At 32.3% G+C, this 20,947-nt stretch overlaps 1 protein-coding gene and 1 long non-coding RNA gene across 2 annotated transcripts in view; one reads left to right on the top strand and one right to left on the bottom strand.

Moving 5' to 3' along the window:
* The first annotated feature begins 3,039 nt into the window (after positions 1-3,039).
* LOC126750379 (phagocyte signaling-impaired protein) overlaps positions 3,040-20,947 on the top strand; it is a 63,056-nt gene continuing 45,148 nt past the window's right edge. Inside the window, exons 1-6 of the mRNA XM_050459998.1 lie at positions 3,040-3,353; positions 3,419-3,652; positions 3,778-3,987; positions 4,043-4,140; positions 4,194-4,551; positions 4,609-4,865. Of these exons, the coding sequence (XP_050315955.1) occupies positions 3,290-3,353; positions 3,419-3,652; positions 3,778-3,987; positions 4,043-4,140; positions 4,194-4,551; positions 4,609-4,865 (1,221 nt within the window). The 5' untranslated portion in view covers positions 3,040-3,289. The remainder of the gene's footprint in view (positions 3,354-3,418; positions 3,653-3,777; positions 3,988-4,042; positions 4,141-4,193; positions 4,552-4,608; positions 4,866-20,947) is intronic.
* Positions 18,472-20,946, bottom strand: LOC126750382 (uncharacterized). Its single transcript, XR_007665698.1, has 3 exons — positions 20,163-20,946; positions 19,820-20,023; positions 18,472-19,751 (listed from the first exon to the last, which is right to left on the bottom strand). It is a non-coding gene; the product is annotated as an uncharacterized LOC126750382 (long non-coding RNA).

Below are 20,947 nucleotides of genomic sequence, written 5' to 3'. Positions count from 1 at the left end.
GGTGTAGATGAAATCTCTCCTTTAATGGTAAAATATTGTAGTCCTTTCATTGATAAATATATCACGCACATAATAAATTGCTGCTTGGAAATAAATTATTTTCCTAATCAATGGAAGGTATCTATTGCCAAGCCTTTGCCCAAGGTTTTTAACCCCACTGACTTTAACGACCTTCGACTTATAAGTTTGTTGCCAACTCTATCAAAGATATTTGAAAGGTTTCTTTATAACCAAATGTATAATTATTTTATTTCAAATAATATTATTCCCAGCAGTCAATGTGGGTTTAGAAAGGGGTTTAGTACCTCTGTGGCTTTGGCCAATGTCACTGATGACTTATTTCGCACCTCAGACAAGCAAAAGAATAGCCTGCTTGTACTTCTAGATTTTTCTAAGGCGTTTGATACAATCAATCATCGGCTTCTTGTATCTAAATTACACTTTTATGGGTTTGATTTCCATTCATCCTCAATTATAGAATCATATTTGGATAACAGGTTTCAGAAAATTGATTCAGATAATACTTATTCAGAAGAAGTAAAAATTTTATCAGGTGTTCCACAGGGGTCAATTTTAGGCCCACTATTATTTTTGGTTTACACATCTGATATTTTTAAAGCAACTAAATATTGTAAAATACAGGCAATTGCAGATGATACCCAAATTTATTGTTCTTTTAAGGCTAATGATTCTGCGGTTTTTGAAAAATTTATCAATGAAGACTTACATACCTTGAGTGATTTTTGTAAACAACATAATTTAAAAATAAATCCTGTTAAATCACATCTCATGATATTTGGCAATAAAAGTAAAGCATTTTCTTTAAAGAATAATCTAAATATTTTTTTAGATGATAATAAATCATCTTTTGTCGACTCTGCTAGGAATCTGGGATTGATATTGGATAGTGAACTTAGATTTAGAGAACATGTCAAGAAACTTATTCAGAAGTCTTATATGGCATTAAAAATACTTTATGGTAATAGACATATTTTAAATTTTAATTTAAGAAAAATGTTATGCGAGTCACTTGTTCTGTCTAATTTTAATTATTGTGATTATATATACGGATTTTGTTTAGATGTTAGTAGTAAATATAGGATACAAAAAGTGCAAAATTCTTGTGTTCGACTTATATATGGCATGCGCAAATTTGAACACATTTCTCCATTGTATACTGCTTTAAACTGGCTTAAAATGGATTATAGGAGAGTCTTACATTTCTGCATTTTTTGTTTAAAAATAGTTAATTATATCGACTCACCTAGTTCCCTTAAAGAACGAGTTGTTTTTCGTCATGATGTCCACAATGTCAACGTGCGATTTTCAGATAGATTGTCTATGCCACATCATCAAAGTGCAATTTTTCAACGCTCTTTTACTTATAATTTTGTAAAATGTTATAACGCACTTCCAGTGCCTCTCAAGACAATGAATTTAAAAAATGTTCAGTTGTGTAAACTAAAGTTAAAAACCTACCTTTTTGACTTGCAGGATAGTGGTTGTATATTCCCGCCTAGATAGTCATTAATATATTTTTTTTTAAAACTTTATAATGTATCAAATCTTAGACTTTTTAAATTCAAATTGTTAATTGGATCTCCATTCTTTGTGCTTTGAATAATGTTGTTTTCTATTTTTTTATTTTTTTTATTGAACTCTTCTCTGTAATTTTAATTAAGATACTTCTTTTATTTTTATCATGCTAGCTGTCTTTAACTCATTTACTGTGTGCGTATGTGGTTCAGTAGAGTAGCTAATACAGCTAGACTGCGCCACTTATGCATACTTAGTTAATAAATTGATTTGTAAATAATGTTTGTAACTTTTGGTAATATAAGACATTATTATTATTATTATTATTATTATTATTATTATAAATATATGCTTATAAATAATTAATACTTAATAACTGCTCGTCAAAATAGGGGAGACACCTACGTTTTTGGATCAGATTCAGATGCATGTAACTTAAAAAAAAATATTTGTTTTTAAATTTGGTTTTCAACACTTAATAGGTATATTTATCCTTAATTTAAAAACCTATTAAAATTTTAAAAATCTTCTTTATTCTAAATTAATATTATAATTAATACTTATTGAGTTATACCAAAACGCCACAAAAAAATTTGTGATCATTTGTCACCTTCAAAAACTTAAGGCATTTTTTCTTTACTTGATTTAACCCCCTGTATAATTTAGAATAATGAAGATTTTTAAGGTAATGATAAATATACCTATTAAGCATTGAAAACCAAACTTTAAAAAAGTAAATAGTTTTTAAGTTAGAGGCATCTGAATCTGACCCAAAAACGTAGGTGTCCTCCCTATTTTGACGAGCAGTTTATATAGACTTACCAAGTTGGAAGTGCTGTCTCTAGTAGTGGACACACTTCTCAAAAAAGCATCTGCTCTTTCGAACCAAACTAGTTTGAGTTTATAAATGTCGGTTGTCCCAGCTCCACTCTTCACTGATTTCAGCACCAAGTTCAGTTCTTTTTTGTACATGGTGCGTACAGATTTTATTTTATTTTTTATGTCTTCACAGGTTAACTGGGAACATTCCATATCCACAGTTATTGCTTGGATAGCGGTCTCTCTAACATCCTTGTTTTTTGTTGCTGTTGATACAAGTCCAACAATTTAAAATTCCATCTAAACGCGTCATTCCATCTAAAACACTTTAAAGTCATCTTGGCCGTACACGATCTATACCACAAAATAAACAATAAATCGCTTTTGACTTGAAATTAATCTGTTCCCACGTTCAACAAGTTTCAACTCCCTTGCAATTTTCGTCGACTCGGCTCAAAAAGTTGACGGGCAGGCAACTTTTTGTGGTTCAATAAAAATTGAACGATTTTTATTGAAAACATGTTCTGATGGAACGATTGTCATTTCAACTCGAGAGCGATTTTAAATTGACCGACAAAAATCGCCTCGTGAGAACCTCGCTTAAGGTTTACATTCAAATTTTTTCGGTGTTGCCTGATTGTCGAATAAAACCTGACTGACATATGTCACTGTCAAAGTCAAACGTCAAAACCTTTTGTGTTTGAAGAGAAAAAAATGGTAATGGTGGGTGAATTGAGATTTGTTTTTTTAATATAAACAACCTTCTCTTATACCTAACGAGCATTTAAATTTTATACGTTAATTCATACTCTATCGACTTACAAATTTTTGATAGCGTTTTAATTTAAATTTTGCTCCAAAATCGCGTATTCCCGCTTAGAGTAGCCGGGGGTCCTTGGTCCTAACCTCCCAAGATCATTTATTTTAGGAAAAAATGTCCAGACACGTGCAAAACACCGATTCTTCGGTACTGGAGAGAAGATTACGACCAATTTATGGTAAAACATTTGAAAACATTACTGAACCAAACTCTTATAAATAAACTATGCTCAAATGTTTTTAGACTGGTTAGATAGTGGAAACAATAAAAAAGCCTTACAAGAATGCAACAAGGTACTGAAGAAGACTCCCAATTTGCCCTGCGCCGAGGCCCTGAAAGCCCTTACCCTTTGCAGAATGCAGAAGGAGTCAGAATCTGTTGCTATACTCGATAGTTTAAATATTGAGAGTACCGAAAGTCCATTAGATAATGCCACTTTACAGGCAATGACTCTGTGTTATAGGGAAATGAGAGAAAGTTAGTATTACATTAGTCTTAAAAAAAGAATAATTGTTTCATTAATTTTATGTTATTTCCCTTTTTATCAGTTGATTTCGACTAAGCACACATGTTCCAACTAATATTTGATGTTGTCCTTTTAGTGGAAAAGATTTGCAAATTATATGAAACTGCTGTTAAACTAGATCCAACAAATGAGGAACTACATACCCATCTTTTCATGAGTTACGTTAGAGTAAATGATTTCAAAGCTCAGCAACAATGTGCTATGACCCTCTATAAGCAGAAACCTAAAAATCCATATTATTGTTGGAATGTTATGAGCATTGTACTGCAGGCAACTAGGGGAGAAGGTTGATAGGTTTTTGCAAAATTTAGATTGTTTTATGTAATCATTATAATATTTAGGTGCAAGCAACCCAGACAAAAAGAAACTTTTGTTAAGTTTAGCTGAAAGAATGATGAAAAAGTTTATTGACGACAACAAGGTGGATGCTGAGCAAGAGGTACTTGATAACTTCTATACTTGTATAATACTTAATCCAAAATTAATTTTTAGGTTCAATTGTATATGTTAATATTAGACCATTTAGGGAAATATGAAGAGATAATTGCTTTACTGGAAGGCCCCTTAGGAGAGAAGCTTCAATGTTCTAACCTGTCCCACTTAAAACTAGATTACTTTAAAAAGTTGAAAAAGTGGCATCAGATCAATGTACTTTGTAAAGCTATATTAAATGAAACTTTTGATTTTTGGAATGTATGGAAAGATTATATTCATTCTGCAATTGAATTGAGTAACATCACAGAGAATGGAGATAATTCTTTACCAGTGGGGGAATCTGATACCCCAGACAATTCAGCTGAAAAATGTCATGAGTTTATTTGCTCTGTGCTTGAAGTTGGTGCTAGAAACAGTAAGATAAAATTATCCCTACTATATGTTAAAATATACTAATGATTTATTTTTTGAGGTTTTTCACTTAGAGGGACCTATCTTGCCAGGTTTGAACTTTGTTTAAGGTTAAGGGAGAAAAATATGAAAACTGAAGAGATTTTTGGAGATGTAATTGAACTCTTTATAGAATACTTTAGGAAATTCGGACATAAGCCTTGTTGTGTCTCAGATCTGAGGATTTATTTGAAACTGTTGGATTGCAATCAAAAATTGGAGTTGGCTGGCAAATTGGTCAAAGAGCTTGGAATTGGACCCACAAGTGTGCCGCAATCGGTAAGTAATTTATATCAAGAAATACTGTATAAAAGATATTGAATTAGAAGTTTTTATTTTGTGGTGTATAGTATTTAACACTGTTCAGATTCTTGTTAACTTTTGTGGAAAAATGAAAATCATACAAATTTCAATAGGACTTGTCAATAATGCAATTTAGGGTTGAGCAAAATTTCACTGTGAATAAAAAATCACATTCATGACTTGATGACAACTTAAAAAAACTGTGAAATGTCAAAATGTGAATGAGAAAGGCGCGTTCACATTCAGACAAACGAATGCGCGTTGAAATTAACCGAAAGAAGTAATTCATTCATCAGAGATTGGCTGTCGTTAAACAGACTATCCTACTCCCATCGTCTATCTGTCTCTCTCATTTGTGGGGAAGAATGAGAGAAAAATTATTTTTTATAAATTATTTTTATTGTACATATTTTATATTTTCATGCTTATTTACTTTTTTTTTACTGGATTTTTATTATGATAGAATATTTTAATTTATCTATTTCTGAGGAAGGCCGAATATTAAAATATGTTTGTTTTTTATTATTATTTTAAACTTTTAAACACAATTATTTCTTATTAGGATATTATGATATTAGCTTTAAAAATGTCTATGAAAATATATATTTTTTCAAATGTGACAACAATGAATCATTGTTGTCATTGTCAATGATATTGTCTCCAATTTTTATTTACTTTTAGCCCCCTTAATATTTGTATCTGGGTATGAACTATCCTTAACACAATAAACACAGAATAGTAATACTTTGATAAGCAAACTTGCCCACCGTCGCTCAATCGTGAATTTACGTTCACAGGTTATATTCACAGCGAATAAAAAATCGCGTTAACAGTTATACCTGTGAATTCAAATTCACGCCTAAATTCCAATTTAAAAAAAAATGCATTTTAAAATTTAAAGCTTTATTTAGTGGTAGGTTCTTGGACCTTTGCTGTTAAAATTGTCTTTAAGTCAAAAAGTTTTTTAGGTGCAAGAAATGTTTTTATATAAAATTATTGAGAAAGAAATGCTCATTCTGGGACTAAAACCTTCTAAAGAATTTTCTATTATTAAATTGGAAAAAAAAATTCAAAAGTAGTGAAAATTCCCTAAAAAAATTTCCCAACCAAACCAAAACAACATTAACTTTAACCCAAATCTTTAAGCCAGAGTCATGTTTTTACCCTCAAATTGATTCTCGAGATCTTTTTTACATTAATGTAAAAGAAATTTTAAATTATTTCTAGAAGCTTCTAAGTTATGCCCCAATGAAATGCCTGTAGTATGCTAAAAAAAATTTCAACACATTTCAAAGCTCCAGATTTGGTGGACCTTGGTTTACAAAATAGCCTTTAACTCAGAAAGTCTTTGATATACAAAAAATGTTCTTATATGAAATTATTGAGAAGGCAATGCTCTTTTTACTACTAAAACACTGGAACTAATATACTATTCTTACTATTTTGTTAAAATATTCTCAAAAAAAAATTGTGGAAAATAAGTTGTACCCTAGAAAAATTGCCTCAAGGTTCAGAATATTCAAACATTGCAGGTTTTTATATTCTCCAGAATCTTTGTGCTTGCAGAATTATATGTACAATTTACCTCTTTGGGGAGATTCAAAAAAAAAATAAAGGAATACTGACTTATCAACCTCTAATAGAGGGAAAACATAAATATAATGTTTTGTTAAGGAGTGTAACATCTTTGTAATATATTTATTTGATAAGCCAACAAATAAAATAATCAATAGAGCTAATACATGTAACAAGTTAACATAACATTATAGGAAATCATGTATGATAGACCATACATGATTACTTGCTGTCAGAAAGGAATCTTAAGAATCGTTTTTGAACCTTTTCAATCATATCAACATTGAATTTGACTTGTGGTTCGTATAATCATATAATAGAGGCATACTTCAAGTGAGGTCTTGGAGTATTAGGCTTTTGAGGATATTAGGGTTTCAATCCTAAAGAAGCCATTATGTATGTCTTTCCAACGATAAACCGATAATGTTCAATAAGTTTCAAATTTTGTTGAAACACTACTCCAAGGTATTTGTAAGTGTTTTTGCTTCCAATTACAGAGTTAGAAATTTTGTATTGGTTCTCTATGTATTGTGTTTTTCGAGTATATAATTAGTATATAATATCCTATATACATGGGGAAAAAAAGGCCATGTCTGCGCAGATATCTGTACAAAACCTAGATACTCTTTAGGCTTATCGAAATCTAGAAAATGTGCTTATATCCAACAAAAAAACATTTAAAGCTTTCAAGATTGTTCTGAATTAGGCGTAGGTATATGAGCTTTGCCTTTGAAAACAGTAACAGATGATTTGGGTTTTTAGGCAATTATTGATAGTCATTTGATATCTTAAGTCGAGCAATTGAGTTTTTCGTTATACGTCGCTGAATCTTTTATGAGAAATAAACAGTATAGGCGCGTATCATCCACGTCAAAATGATATAAGCATTCGGTTCAATAAAAATGACGAACAAGAAGGTGAGCCATAGTGGCTGAATATAATGGAGGGTCGAAACTAATACGCTGTCATTATTTAGATCGAAAACTTTATTGAAATTGATCAAAATCAAACTACCTAGTTTACTCTACTTCTAGCCACTTAAGTGTTAACGACATTAATTAAGATAATAACAGTAATGCAACTTTGGCTAAATAGTTAGTGTAGTGTTGATAACACATATGCAGTGCACTGCTAAATCTCCCCTTCCCCCCGCTCTTATCTTGAATGCGTTTATAAAAAAATTTGAAATTTGGCACACATCATTAGTAGCCTAAATATTATTTTTTGGTCCCTAGCTCATTTTGCAAAACTTCAGAAAGCTTGCAAACATAGAAGAAATTACTTCGTTTGAAAGCTCCCACTAAATACTTTATGGTCCTAGAATATTAAGTCATTACTTCGACCCATAGCAAAATGGCAGCCTTTCAAAATCTTATTTTTCACATTTTTATTTATGTTTATTTTCTGTACTACACCTGTTTAGGTGTAATTTGTTTGTAGGTGTGTTGTTGGTTGTAGAGTTAGTATTTTTTGTCAATATGTTTATTTTTTTATGTCAATACATAAAAGTTTGGATTAACCTGAGTTAAGTTGTGGGTCGTGGTTGTAAGATGATAATCTAAGAGTTCCTAAATTTCAAAACTTTAAATACTTTTCTACTTGAAATTCCCTTAAATTGTAAATAGTTTTTTGGCTTTTGGACGTTTTTTTTTTTTTTAATAAACTTTATTACTGAACTTAAAACAGTTTACAAAACTGATAACAAGTCATTCATTAGGAATATTTTAACATTTGAATTAAATAGTCAGTTAAGTATACATGATAATATAAGCTTAGATAAACAAAAACAAAAAAAAATTAACACTTTCAATATTTATCCCTTTAACCCACAAATCAACCCCAAAACAAAAAATACCAAAACTATATAAATTTTCTCCAATATAAAACTTTAGTTTCAACAAAATAGGTCATTCAGGCACAGCATTTAATTCCGCCAAATGTTTTTTTAGTTTTTTTATAAACACACTAGTTTTTTTTATATTTACAATAAATGGTGGAAGTTCGTTATAGCACCTTATTGACTGGCTAATTACACCGTTTCTCCGCTTGTCAGTCCTTGATCTTAGATAAACACATTGTCTTGCCCTCGTTAAATAATTGTGAAAGTCACTACTCTTATTTAAAGTTTCCTTAGTTTTAAGTTCATTATTTATATTTTTTTTTAATAACTTACATCGCTCCAAACTTATTATCTGTTCAACTTTTAAAAATTGGTATGTTTTATATAATTGAGCAGTAGGAAACAACCTAGGTAAATTATAAAGGTATTTTATAGCCCGATTTTGTAGTCTTTGAAGCTTCTTTACCAGAGTTTTCATTGTTGATCCCCAAATAGTACCCATGTATTGCAGATGTGATTTAAACAACGCATTATACACCGCTCTTTTCATTTCACCAGACAAATAACTCGCACATCTTTTGATAGCACCACAAGCACTGGACAGTTTCTTCTGTACATGACAGATGTGATTTTTGTAATTTAATTCTTCATCAATATACAGTCCAAGGTATTTGTAGCAGTCAACTTTTTTAATTAGATTATTGTTTATTTTAATGTCTGTTTCACTTATTTTTTTATTTTTATTTCTAAATACCATATATACAGTTTTGTTTACATTTATTTTTAAATTATTTCTTAATAACCATTTGTGATATCTGGCTAGATACACATTTGTTTCCTTGACTAATGTTTTAAGACACTCACCGACAAACAGCAAAACGGTATCATCAGCAAAAGTTATGTATCTACAGTTAAGGGTGGCTTTTGACAGACTGTGCATGTAAATAAGGTAGAGCAGCGGACCTAGGACAGATCCCTGTGTTACACCCATGATAGTCTCTTTGATTTTACTTTCTTTGTTGTTCACACTTGTATAGGTAGAAAAGTTTATAAAGAACCGGCTGCTCAATATGCGCACAAACCCATTTTTTAACGCAAAATCGATAGAAAATCCGGTGGCAGAGAGAAAAGACGACCGCAATATATTTTCTCTCGCTTCATATTAAAGAAACCGCAAGAACAAAGCAGCCGCCGTACTTCGTTTCTTTGTGCCTACCGGGGATTTAAAGCCTATGACGTAGCCTGAAGGCCTACTTAGTGTCGTCTCGTACGGGAAGTGAGTTAATCGTGTTATAAGGCATTTAAAATCTGTTGTGTGTGTTTTTTTTTTAAGTATAATAGTGAAATAGACTATAGTTTTTTTAGTTAGACTATCCGATTTTTATTGTAAAAGGTAAGTAAAATTGGTTTAAATTATTCAATTGTCTAATAATTTAAAAAAATAAATGAAAATTAATTACTGTTAAAAATTATAGAATTAGAAAACCCATTTCCAAAGGACAGAGACTGATAATTCTTCATGCTGGAGGAAGAAATGGTTTCGTAAATAATGGGTTACTGATTTTTCGCTCAGGTAAATTTTTTTAGTTATTTCTATATAAAGTAATACCAAAAATGATATTAAAATGTAATACGCAGAAATGATAATCTTAGTTCGTTGATTGGATAAGCGGGTACTTATACTTTTCAGTCCCAGTTCCCTACCCATATTTTCAGCTATAATATTTAGTCAACCTTTTACCATTATCAATATTGATATTTTGATTATTTTAAAATCTTTTATTCTTCTCTTTTTAGGGTCAAAAAGCGGAGAATATCATGATGACATGAACCATCACAACTTCATGAAATGGGCCGAAAATCAGTTAATTCCAAATTTACTGCCTAGTTCCGTCCTAGTATTAGACAATGCAGCTTATCACAATGTGCCTGTAGTCAAGAATGTTACATCTGGAAGTAAAAAGCAGGAAATAGTTGACTGGCTCAAGGAACGTAATTTTACATTTGATGCAAAACTCACCAAAACAGTTATATGAAATAGTGTCTGAAAATAAAAAAAGTATCCTGTAAAAACCAAGTTGGATGACCTAATGGAAAAGCATGGACGCATTGTGTTACGTTTGCCTCCATACCACCCAGAGCTTAATCCGATAGAGAAAATTTGGGCAACTGTTAAGAATTAGGTGGCAAGCAGAAATTCCACTTTTAAATTGGCGGATGTCGAAACTTTGACAAGTTTCAAGAGTGGATAAATATTTGCAACCATATAGACAACATAGAAAAACAATATTTTAAAAGTCATCACCTTTTTGATGAAGCATTGGATTCTTTAAAATTTACAGTAAATACAGGCTCATCTGATGAAGAGATCGAATGGTCTTCATTGGATGAATCTGATTTAGGTTGTAATACACTATCTGATAGTGAATAAAAATATATAATATGTAAAATAATGAAATAAAACTTTAAGCTTATACCAATTTGTTTCTTTACACAAGTCGTTTAAAATACCTAATCCTTAAAAAAAATGCGAATAAAGAATAATTTTCAGCTACCTATTTGAAGTCCTGTTTTAAAAATAATTAGCCAACTGCATCCTCCTGTAAGTAAAACTATTTTTTAATAGATTTTTTATGCGCACGTCACAATGCTAAAAAATATAATTTTAATTTATCTACATTTTTTAAAACGAATCTCGGAGCAATTAAATTCAAATATATGCATTCTTAGTTGGTATTTCAACTAAATCAAACGCACTTATAATATCGCTAGCTATAGCTACTAAAAATCTAGGGCTATTTAAACTCTAGTACAAATAAATATTAATAATTTCAACAAGTACGCCGCCTCCACTGTCTTCAGACCTCGACATAGTCATCTGACCCGATCGATAGAATAACGAGATGCGCGGATTTTGCCGCCTGTTGATGTCACCGGTTCTTTATAAACTTTTCTAACTATATACTGTTTACGTTTCACCAGATAAGATTCTATTAATTTCTAGGCGCCTCTAAAGCCCATTGACAATAGTTTCTTAAGCAGTATCTTAATATTAACTGTGTCGAAAGCTTTTTGAAGATCAATGAACACTGCTAACACATGACATTTCTCATCGAGAGCTTTTGTTATATGATCCTGTAGTTCAATCACTGCCGCCTCCGTATTGCTAGATTTCTGGAATCCATATTGTTGTGGATCAAATTTAAAAGTTTTTTCTATAAATTTTCTTATCCTTCTTTTGATTAGTTTCTCGGCAATTTTAGATAGCAGTAAAATAAGAGCCTTTTATTTGTTGGTTTATATTGATTTCCTGCTTTATGAATGGGTATGATTTTTATTACCTTTAAACACTCTGGATAATATCCATTACTAAGCATCTCATTCAACAAGCAAACCAGGATAGGTATTACCAAGGTCTTTACATTTATTATATCAGAGGTTGTAATTTCATCACTCCCAGGAGCTGCATTTTTTTTAGTTCATTTATAATTTCATTGATTTCTTTATCTGTACTTGGTGTTAAAAAGATAGTTTTGTCTTGAGCCTCCTCCTCAAATATAGTGTCCAATCCTACCGCCATTCTTTCTTGTTCAACTTTTTTCCCTATTTCATTTCCAACGTTTAGAAAGTAATCATTTAAGGTATCAGCAATTTCCTGGCTATCATATATTTTTTCATTGTTTATTTGTATGTATTTAATATCATTGTTCTCACTTCTGTTATATTTATTGTGTATAGTATTATTTATGACTTGCCATGTTTTTCTTTTATCTCCACTTGCCTGTTCAATCTGGCCATTTACAAATTTATTTTTTAATTTTTTTCTGAGGGATTCACACTGATTTTTCAAGTTTCTAAATTCCTCCCTTATATTTATGTTGTTAGGATTTCTTTGTGCTTGTACGTATATTTTATCTCTCTGCTTAACTAATCGTAGAAATTCTTCATTGATCCAACATTTATTTCTATCTGTTATTGTTTTTATTACAGTTGATTCTTTTTTGGCTTCTTGTATTATTTTAATTAATGTTTCAAAATTATTTATTTCACTATTTTCTATTTTTTCTGTTAATAATATTTTAAAACGCTCAGACTTTACATGTTTAATTTCAATTTTTTGCTGCCATGACAAGCTCTATTTTTTGTATTTTGTGATCCGTCATGGTATGCATGAAGTATTCGACATTGCTATTTAAATTTAATATGTTGGTTATAGTGTGATCAATGAGTGTTGCAGTATTTACAGTTTCTCTTGTTGCTTCTGTACGATTGATAAACTCAAAAGCATTGCCAATTACCATGGCCTCATAATACTTTTTTAAGTCACTGTCACCAAAAAGGTTAATGTTCATATCACCCACTATTATTGTCTTCTCTTTAACATCATTCATCATTTGGTCCAGATCATTGATGAACAATCTAGCGTCGGATGAGGGGGGCCGATAAACACTAATTATTTTAATTTTTGGGATTTACTAATTTTATTGTCAACCAGTCACAGCCATTCAAGGATTTATTTATTTCTATCTCATAATTTATGTTTGACTTAATATAAACCGATATACCTCCACCGCTTTTTTCTCTACAATTATGTTCTGGTTTATATCCATTAAGGTTGTGAAAGTGAACTTCATTTTCATAAATCCAGTTCTCGGTGAATACTAATACATCTGGTTCCATATGTAATTTGACTAATGCTTCTATCTCCTCAAGTTTATTTCTAAGGCTTCTGATGTTTACATAGAGAATTTTTAAACCAAGTTCTGTAGACCAAGTAATTACATCTTTCTTATATTATATACATACATAGTACTTTTGTACGTAAATAAATCTATTTACATATTTAAGTCCTCTATACAAAATATTCTTATTGGTTTGTCTACATCACTTTTTTTGATAAATATCTTACCATTCAAGCAGTATGCAGCTTTAAAATTTTTTCTTTTATATTCCCTGGCTGCTTTAAATAGTTCTTGATTATATTTTGTCAGTTAATCATTAAAATAAATTTGTTTATTTGGCCCTCCAAATTTGCAATTTTTTGTATATATAGTTTTAATAGCCTTTCTTTGCTGAAAAACTTTACGTTTTACTTCCCTCGATTCACATTTTATTATAATAGGATTTTCGTCGTTTCGTGTTCTTATTCTATATAAGTAACAATATCTTCAGGGTTTAAGTTTAGTCCCATAGAACTTAACAGAATTTGGGTAATTTCATTCACTGATTTATTTTCCTGCACTTGAATTCCGGTCACTAGAATGTTATTTTCTTTTTTATTTTGCTCCATGCAATTGTCGTACAAAATCCTTTGCTCCTCAAACTTTTGCTACATAAAGTCAATGCTTGTCTTAAGTTCACTCATCTGTGTTTCCTATTTTAGTAACACTTTTTCCTCAAAAAATTTGAATTCCTTTTGGAATAAAGATTTCGTCTCCTCCTTCAATTGTTTATCCATTTTTTCTCTAGTGTCTTGAGTCTCCTCCACGCAGCAAACAACCGTATTTTCTCCAGAAACAACCCTTGCCTGCACCCCACAACTTCTATGAAATGTTGATAAGCACTTTTCACACTTTAGGCAGTTACTCGAAGGTTTTTTACAATATTTACACTTTTCTTTCTCTATTTGTTTACCAAAACATAACTAGGTTGCACTACGTTTAATACGTATATTCTAATAGCAACTGATCGCTACTAGAAGTTATATATATTATTCTGTTATTCTGAACGCTCCAAACACTATTCCAGTCAATTAATGTTAATTTTCTGGAACTCTCTATGGTTAAAATTTGTCGGCACGACGGTATATTGGATCTAAAGGTAAGATAACAAACACTGGAATTTAACTTCTTTTCTTTTGTATGATTACAATGGGTGCTTTTGTTATTATTATTTTTCCTTGTTACACGAAAACCACTGTGAATTACGTCGCGTAAACTTTACAACTCTGTAGATGATAATTTAACAACATTTTCTATACCCAACACAACTATGTTGGTTTTATTTAACACACGCAAAGTCGCAATTTACCAAAGTACCAAAATCGCAAAGTACCAAATCTACTTTTTGGTACTGCTTAAAACCAAAAAGTACTTTAAAAACACCTATAAAAAATAGGAAATATTGAAGTAAATTTTGAACACAAATCTGTTTAAATTTATCCAACAAAGCTTTATTCTTGCTTAGGCAGGTACTTGTTAATCATATAAATGGCAAACTAAAATCACTTTTTGAAAAAATAAATGATTTACTTACTGAATCCAATTATACAAAGGGTCAGAGTTTTTAAGTTATTTAGAAAATATTAATAAATAATATTTGCAGAGTACATTACAACCATGGTAGTAAATCGTCCTCACAGCATAAGAGGGCATGACCTAAGGTATCAAAAGGCTTAGAATAGTTCAAGTCACATTGCAAACAACATTATAATACAACCCTCCCTTAACAATCAAATGAATTTAGCATAAAACAAACATAAATCAATTTAATTTTCAACTTGATTAAATGTATATTAGATTTCATATACTGTAGAAGCAACCATATTGTATTTATTTATTTATTGAATTACAGTATCAACAGCCATAGAGGCCAATTACAGATACCACCTATAATATGTACTTACTACTCTAAAATGAAATTTAAATATAATATTAGCATATAAACGTACAATGCACCTAATAAAAAAATAATAAAAAGTTATTAAAATATTTCTTATAATCTATAATATATTTATGTATTTACAACTACCCACATTAAAAAAAAAAACATACATTTATATTATCACATATCAGGCCTCAGGCTGAGAAGCAAAAAGCTTAATATCAATAATTTCTATAAATGTCTTAAATTTGTAATAGCAATATAAAGGTCAGAGGCATAAATATTAAAATAATCACACATTCTATATATTGGTGAGTTCTTGTATATATTTGTTCTAGGACAATCGAGATGAAAAATTTTTCTTTGTATGGTATTACCAACATTAATGAAGAATGGCAGCATGGCCATAATTTGAGGAGCATCAATCTTATTTGTTAAAATTTTATAAATGTACACTAGGGATGTTTTAATGCGCCGATTTTCTAGGGATAATCTGTTAAATATTTTTGGAAGCAAATTACGGTTATAACCTTGTTCGGGATAATATCCAAATCTCTTAAAAAACATATCGCTCATTGGCCACTATAGTGGCACAACTCAAAAACTAAAATATTTGAGTAAAATGACTTTTTAAATTTCATTGATTTTAATTAGGTATTTATTTGTGTGATACCCAAAGAAATTTGAAGTATAACTGTAATTTCTTGTTTTTCAATCATAAATTGAAAGAAAATAATGGTATTTGTTGTTTATATTTTTAAAGGCGACCTTTGTAAGATGTGCCACTGTTGACGAAATTAAAGTTTGCAAATTTTCAACTAAAACAATAATATTGCGGCATATACATGTATGAAGAATAGGCTATTTGGATAAAATAAATAAAACAGCACGATAAGCAAAGCATACCTAGGCTTTATTTATAAAAATATACAAAATAAACTTTTTATTCTCTCCCTATTATAACTAGGCATTTTTATTCGAATGTTAACCCTTCATAAAAGTGACTATGACTCTTATTTATTGCATTTCTTCGTAATAAAAACATGCGTACATCGTTTTTTTTTTGGCGATTGGAATAGCTGAAGTGTAAGCTTGTTTGAATTCAAAGTTTGTCAAACCTACTGAACTGGCCAATTTTCTTGTTCGTTTTTCATTAGTAATTTTGACAACTTTGAATTCATCATCCTTAAAAGAGGATTTATAATAAAAGCAGTCTAAATTTTCTTTCTCTACTCTAAGTATTGAAACATCAGAAATTTTAAAGTTCTCTCCCAAAGTGTTTTTCTTAAAAGTAGATCAGGTTTGCTCTGTCAGATTTTTTAAATCCAAAAAGTCTGAATGTGCTAACTCAAACACTTTAAATGGGGTTCCTATCTTTTTAGCTGTTTGTACTAAGCCTACATACTGTGATGGCGTACAAATGGGGCCAGATTTTAGTGCACGTTTTATATGTTTTTCTATTACCGAGGGAACGTTATCACCTTCATTTTGGGTGTGTCCAGTTACTAGATATTTTTAAGTAATGGATTTTATGTTGTAATTGGCCACAGCATAAAGAAAAGCAGCAATAATAAATTTATTTTTTTGTTGCCCTGCACAGTTATCGGAGTACAAGGTAATTTCCAGTTGATTGCTTTTAGCCATCTCAGCTTTTTCTTTGAGGTACTGTAGTAAACATGTGCCTATCTCAACTGCCCCTCTTTTTCCCTTGGCTTCATGCCACATATAACAATTAACGGATCCTTGTCCTTTTTTTGTTATATCACATACCGTAAAATTATACGTAGATAGTTTCGATCTATAATAAAACGATGATACTTGTCCGTTTGGTGTTGGAAGGGAAACCTGTAAATTATAACAAGCCACTTGAAATAATGAAGAAATTTTGCCTTTGTCCTTGGTTTTCTCCTCTCTACTTAAATTTTTTTCATCAATGTGACGAGTATAATCTACTTCTAAGGCTTTTTTCTCATCCTCACTGGAGTTTTGGAAGGAAACGCATGTCTGACATTGATCCTTTTTAGGAGAAAAAAAGGCAATATTAAATTCGTAATTGAAAATATGCCTATACATAGTGAGATTAGGGAGAAGTAAAAGGCTGGCAAGCAAAATCCTCACAACTAACAGAATCAAATGGGCAATCGAAAGCTTTAAGCCCTACAAATCTCCAGGCAAAGATGGAATTTTCCCAGCTCTGCTACAAAGAGGCTATGAGATACTAAAAGTACACCTACAAAAAATCTTTAAAGCCAGCCTCATTTTAGGACACGTACCACTAGCTTGGAGAGAGGCTAATGTAATATTCATACCAAAAACGGGACGTCGTCCTGAAAACGAAGCAAAATCATATCGCCCGATTAGTCTAACCTCCTTTCTTCTAAAAACAATGGAGAAAGCAATCGACCAATACATAAGAAGCGTAACTCTTTCTAGAACACCGCTCCACCCTAGACAATTTGCCTACCAAGCAGGCAAGTCTACAATAAGTGCACTGCACTGCCTCGTAAGAGACATAGAAAAGTCAAACGACTGCAAAGAAATTGCTCTTACTGCATTCATTGACATAGAGGGAGCATTCGACAATACCTCACACCTGTCCATAACAAAAGCCTTGCAAGACTGGGGGGTGGAGGCCCCCATCGTAAAGTGGACAGGATCAATGCTCAAGCACCGCTCCATCACAGCAGAAATAAATGGAGCGACAGCAACAGTAACCACAGTAAAAGGATGTCCGCAAGGAGGGGTTCTGTCACCTCTACTGTGGACATTAGTAGTAAACAAAATTCTTAACATATTAAGTAGATCCGGATTCACAGTTCTAGGCTACGCAGATGACCTGGTAGTAATAGTTAGGGGCAAGCACGAGGGCGTAATATCGAATCGAATGCAAAGTGCCCTAAATACTATACAAAACTGGGGCGAAACTGAAGGATTATCTTTAAATCCTAGAAAAACAATTTTAGTGCCGTTTACCAGAAGAAGGAAGCTAGAACTCAGAGCACCTATATTAAACGGAACTCAGCTAACATTTTCTAACGAGGTGAAATACCTGGGGGTTACCTTGGACCACAAACTAACTTGGAACAATCATCTAGACAAGACCATTTCCAAAGCCATAGTGGCAATCTGGACATGCCGCAAACTCGTTGGCAAGACATGGGGGCTAAAACCGAAAATGGTATACTGGATCTACCAAACAGTCATTAAGCCCATCATCACATACGCTTCGCTGGTATGGTGGCCGAAGACCAAACAAACAACCGCACAGACCAAATTAAACAAAGTCCAAAGGCTGATATGTCTAGGAATAACCGGGGCAATGTCTACTTGTCCTACCACAGCCTTAGAGACACTGCTAAACACGCCTCCACTTCACATAAGCGTGAAAAAAGAGGCAATTAACAGTGCTCACAGGCTTTTCCAAACCGGCAAATTCAAGCCTGGGGATTTAAGTGGTCACCTGCGCATCCTCGAAGAAATTAAACTGGAAAATGCCAGCAAACCACGTGACCACATAACGGCCATGCTGGATCTAGAAATTCCATTCGAAGTGGTCATAGATGATCGCCAATCATGGGAGAAAAAAGAAGTACCAAAAGCCGACAATGCATCGCTATGGTACACAGACGGTTCCAAACTAACAGAAGGAGCAGGACTGGGCGTGTCAGGCCCTAACATTAAGATCTCAAAGTCACTGGGCAAATACCCTAACATCTTTCAAGCTGAAGTGCTTGCCATAGACATATGTGCAGAAGAGTGCATCAACCAAGGCCTCCAAAGAAAACACATATTTATACTATCAGACAGCCAAGCTGCTCTAAAGGCCCTGAAAGCTTTTAAATGTGATTCAAAGCTAGTCTGGGAGTGCAAACAAACCCTAAAGCGCCTTACAACAAAGAATCAAGTAACACTAATGTGGCTACCTGGCCACCGGGGTATAGAGGGGAACGAAGAAGCCGATCGCCTTGCAAAAAAAGGGGCTCAAACACCATACTATGGTCCAGAGCCATACTGTGGTTTAATGAAGACCCACATCACCGAAGACCTAAACAGGTGGGGAAAAGAACAATTGCTGTCGCACTGGAGAAGAGCACCAGGACTAAGACAGGCAAAAAAGTTTATAACCACTTCTAGAAAAAGAGCTGAACAGCTCCTAGACATGAAGAAGAAATATGGGAGCGCACACTATTTTTAATCTCTGCAGAAACCCCTTTATGATTAGCATGTTTCCCTCTATTATCGTCTCCTAAAGTACCGTTCTTTATTTTAGTCTTTACCGTACGTATGCAGCGGCTAGTAATGCCCAGAGTAGCTATAAAAAACTGCTTGCATAATCTTATTTTAGTATCGTCTTTAAGAAAATAAAATGCGTGGTTGGTCGTCCTGCCATTACCATCATGGGTATACCTATATTTAGGATTAATCTCTTGTATAAGGGTTGATATATACATGCGCTGTTTAATGATATCTTTTATTTCCCAATAGGCATTAAAGATTGTCATTCTTTCTTCCTCGTTAAACTTGTTGCTGCATTTGTGGGAGCATGTGTCATTACAAGCTGGCTTTATTTGCCTCCTTGGCACCTCCATTCCTTTACCAAGAGTTTTATAGGGCTGACCGCAATTTCTTAACCGCTTAGCACACGCTTTTTTCCATTCAGTTGGTTTCGCTTTCTGATGAGCCAGAAGATGATGAATCTTCTGATGACGATGATCTAGAAGACGTAGAGGAAGAATCATCCCTATAATCCGGATCCTTAAGTGAACAGTCCGATGATTCTTTTGGATCAGAAGTATAACTGGACTGTGAGAGGATCTTTAATACTTTCCTATTCTGCAGGTGTTCTGAAAAAAATACAATAGGTGTTTACGTCTTTGTAAAAATTTAAAATTTTCATTTTTGGTTGGCTTACCATCGCCATCGGGTAAAAAACCTAAACCTTCAGAATTTAAGTTAGTGAGGTCTGTGAAAACTGTATTAGATATTTCCGGATCCGGTTCTTCACACAGTATTTTTTCTGTTGATGACGATACCTCAATCTTTTGTGCTATCTGTTCATTTTCGAAGTAATCTATGATCATCGGCTGCTCCGAGGGCTGCTCTAAGGTGTAATTGTCTGCAAAATACAAAATCTAGAATTTAGTAAAATACATCTTACTAGTTAGGTTACCCCTAATGTATCCATTAGACTAGAGAAAGATTACATACATAGGTGATAAATAAAAAAATAGGCTTAACAATATGAATATTATTACCTGAAGTTTCAAAGTCATAAATCTCATAGTCAATATCGAAATTCACAGCTGAACTTGCATTACACACTTTCCATTGAGAATCGCCTACATTGTCACTAACTTTCTCCAACCTAAAATTTCATTATTGGAAAATATAAATAAAAAAATAATTTTTAAAAATTTACCTGACTCCTACTAGTGATAACATTTTCTTGCCTCGGGTGCCTTCAAAATTGCTCATATTAAACACTATTGTTTCAGCAGAGACGAAATAAAATACAAAACCAACAGAATTATTTACTTGTTTATTAAATAAGGTGTATGGTCTATATTGGCATAATTCAAAATGTGTCACTATTGCATTAACACAAATATAAAATAAAATTAATAATTTTGCACTATACAAGCACAACAAGAAAAGTGTCACTATTGCCCGCTAACGGATAGATTCCCTAGCAAGGTATATGGAATACTAATATTGTGCTACTGTTGCCGTGGCTATAGGAGGCATGATTTAAGATGATGCTTTAGTGACCCTTCTGCCATCTGGCGGAAAACTAAAATATTAATTTTATGCCGGTCTTGGCAAAATAAAGAATATTAATTTTAAGTTTTAATATAGTGTTTAGTCCGATTTTGGCAATTTTTGAGATGTGCCATTATTGCCGCCGTTGAGCGATATATCTTAAAAATTTGCGGTGTACACGCTCTATGGTTTTAATCCAGACGTCATATTGTGGATTATACCAAATTATGCTTCCATATTCTAACTTCTGTAAAACCTAATCAACAGACTATCAAACAGT

Source organism: Anthonomus grandis, chromosome 2 (assembly GCF_022605725.1).
Source record: "Anthonomus grandis grandis chromosome 2, icAntGran1.3, whole genome shotgun sequence".
Taxonomy (NCBI): domain Eukaryota; kingdom Metazoa; phylum Arthropoda; class Insecta; order Coleoptera; family Curculionidae; genus Anthonomus; species Anthonomus grandis.
This window is presented reverse-complemented; position numbering and strand designations above follow the sequence as displayed.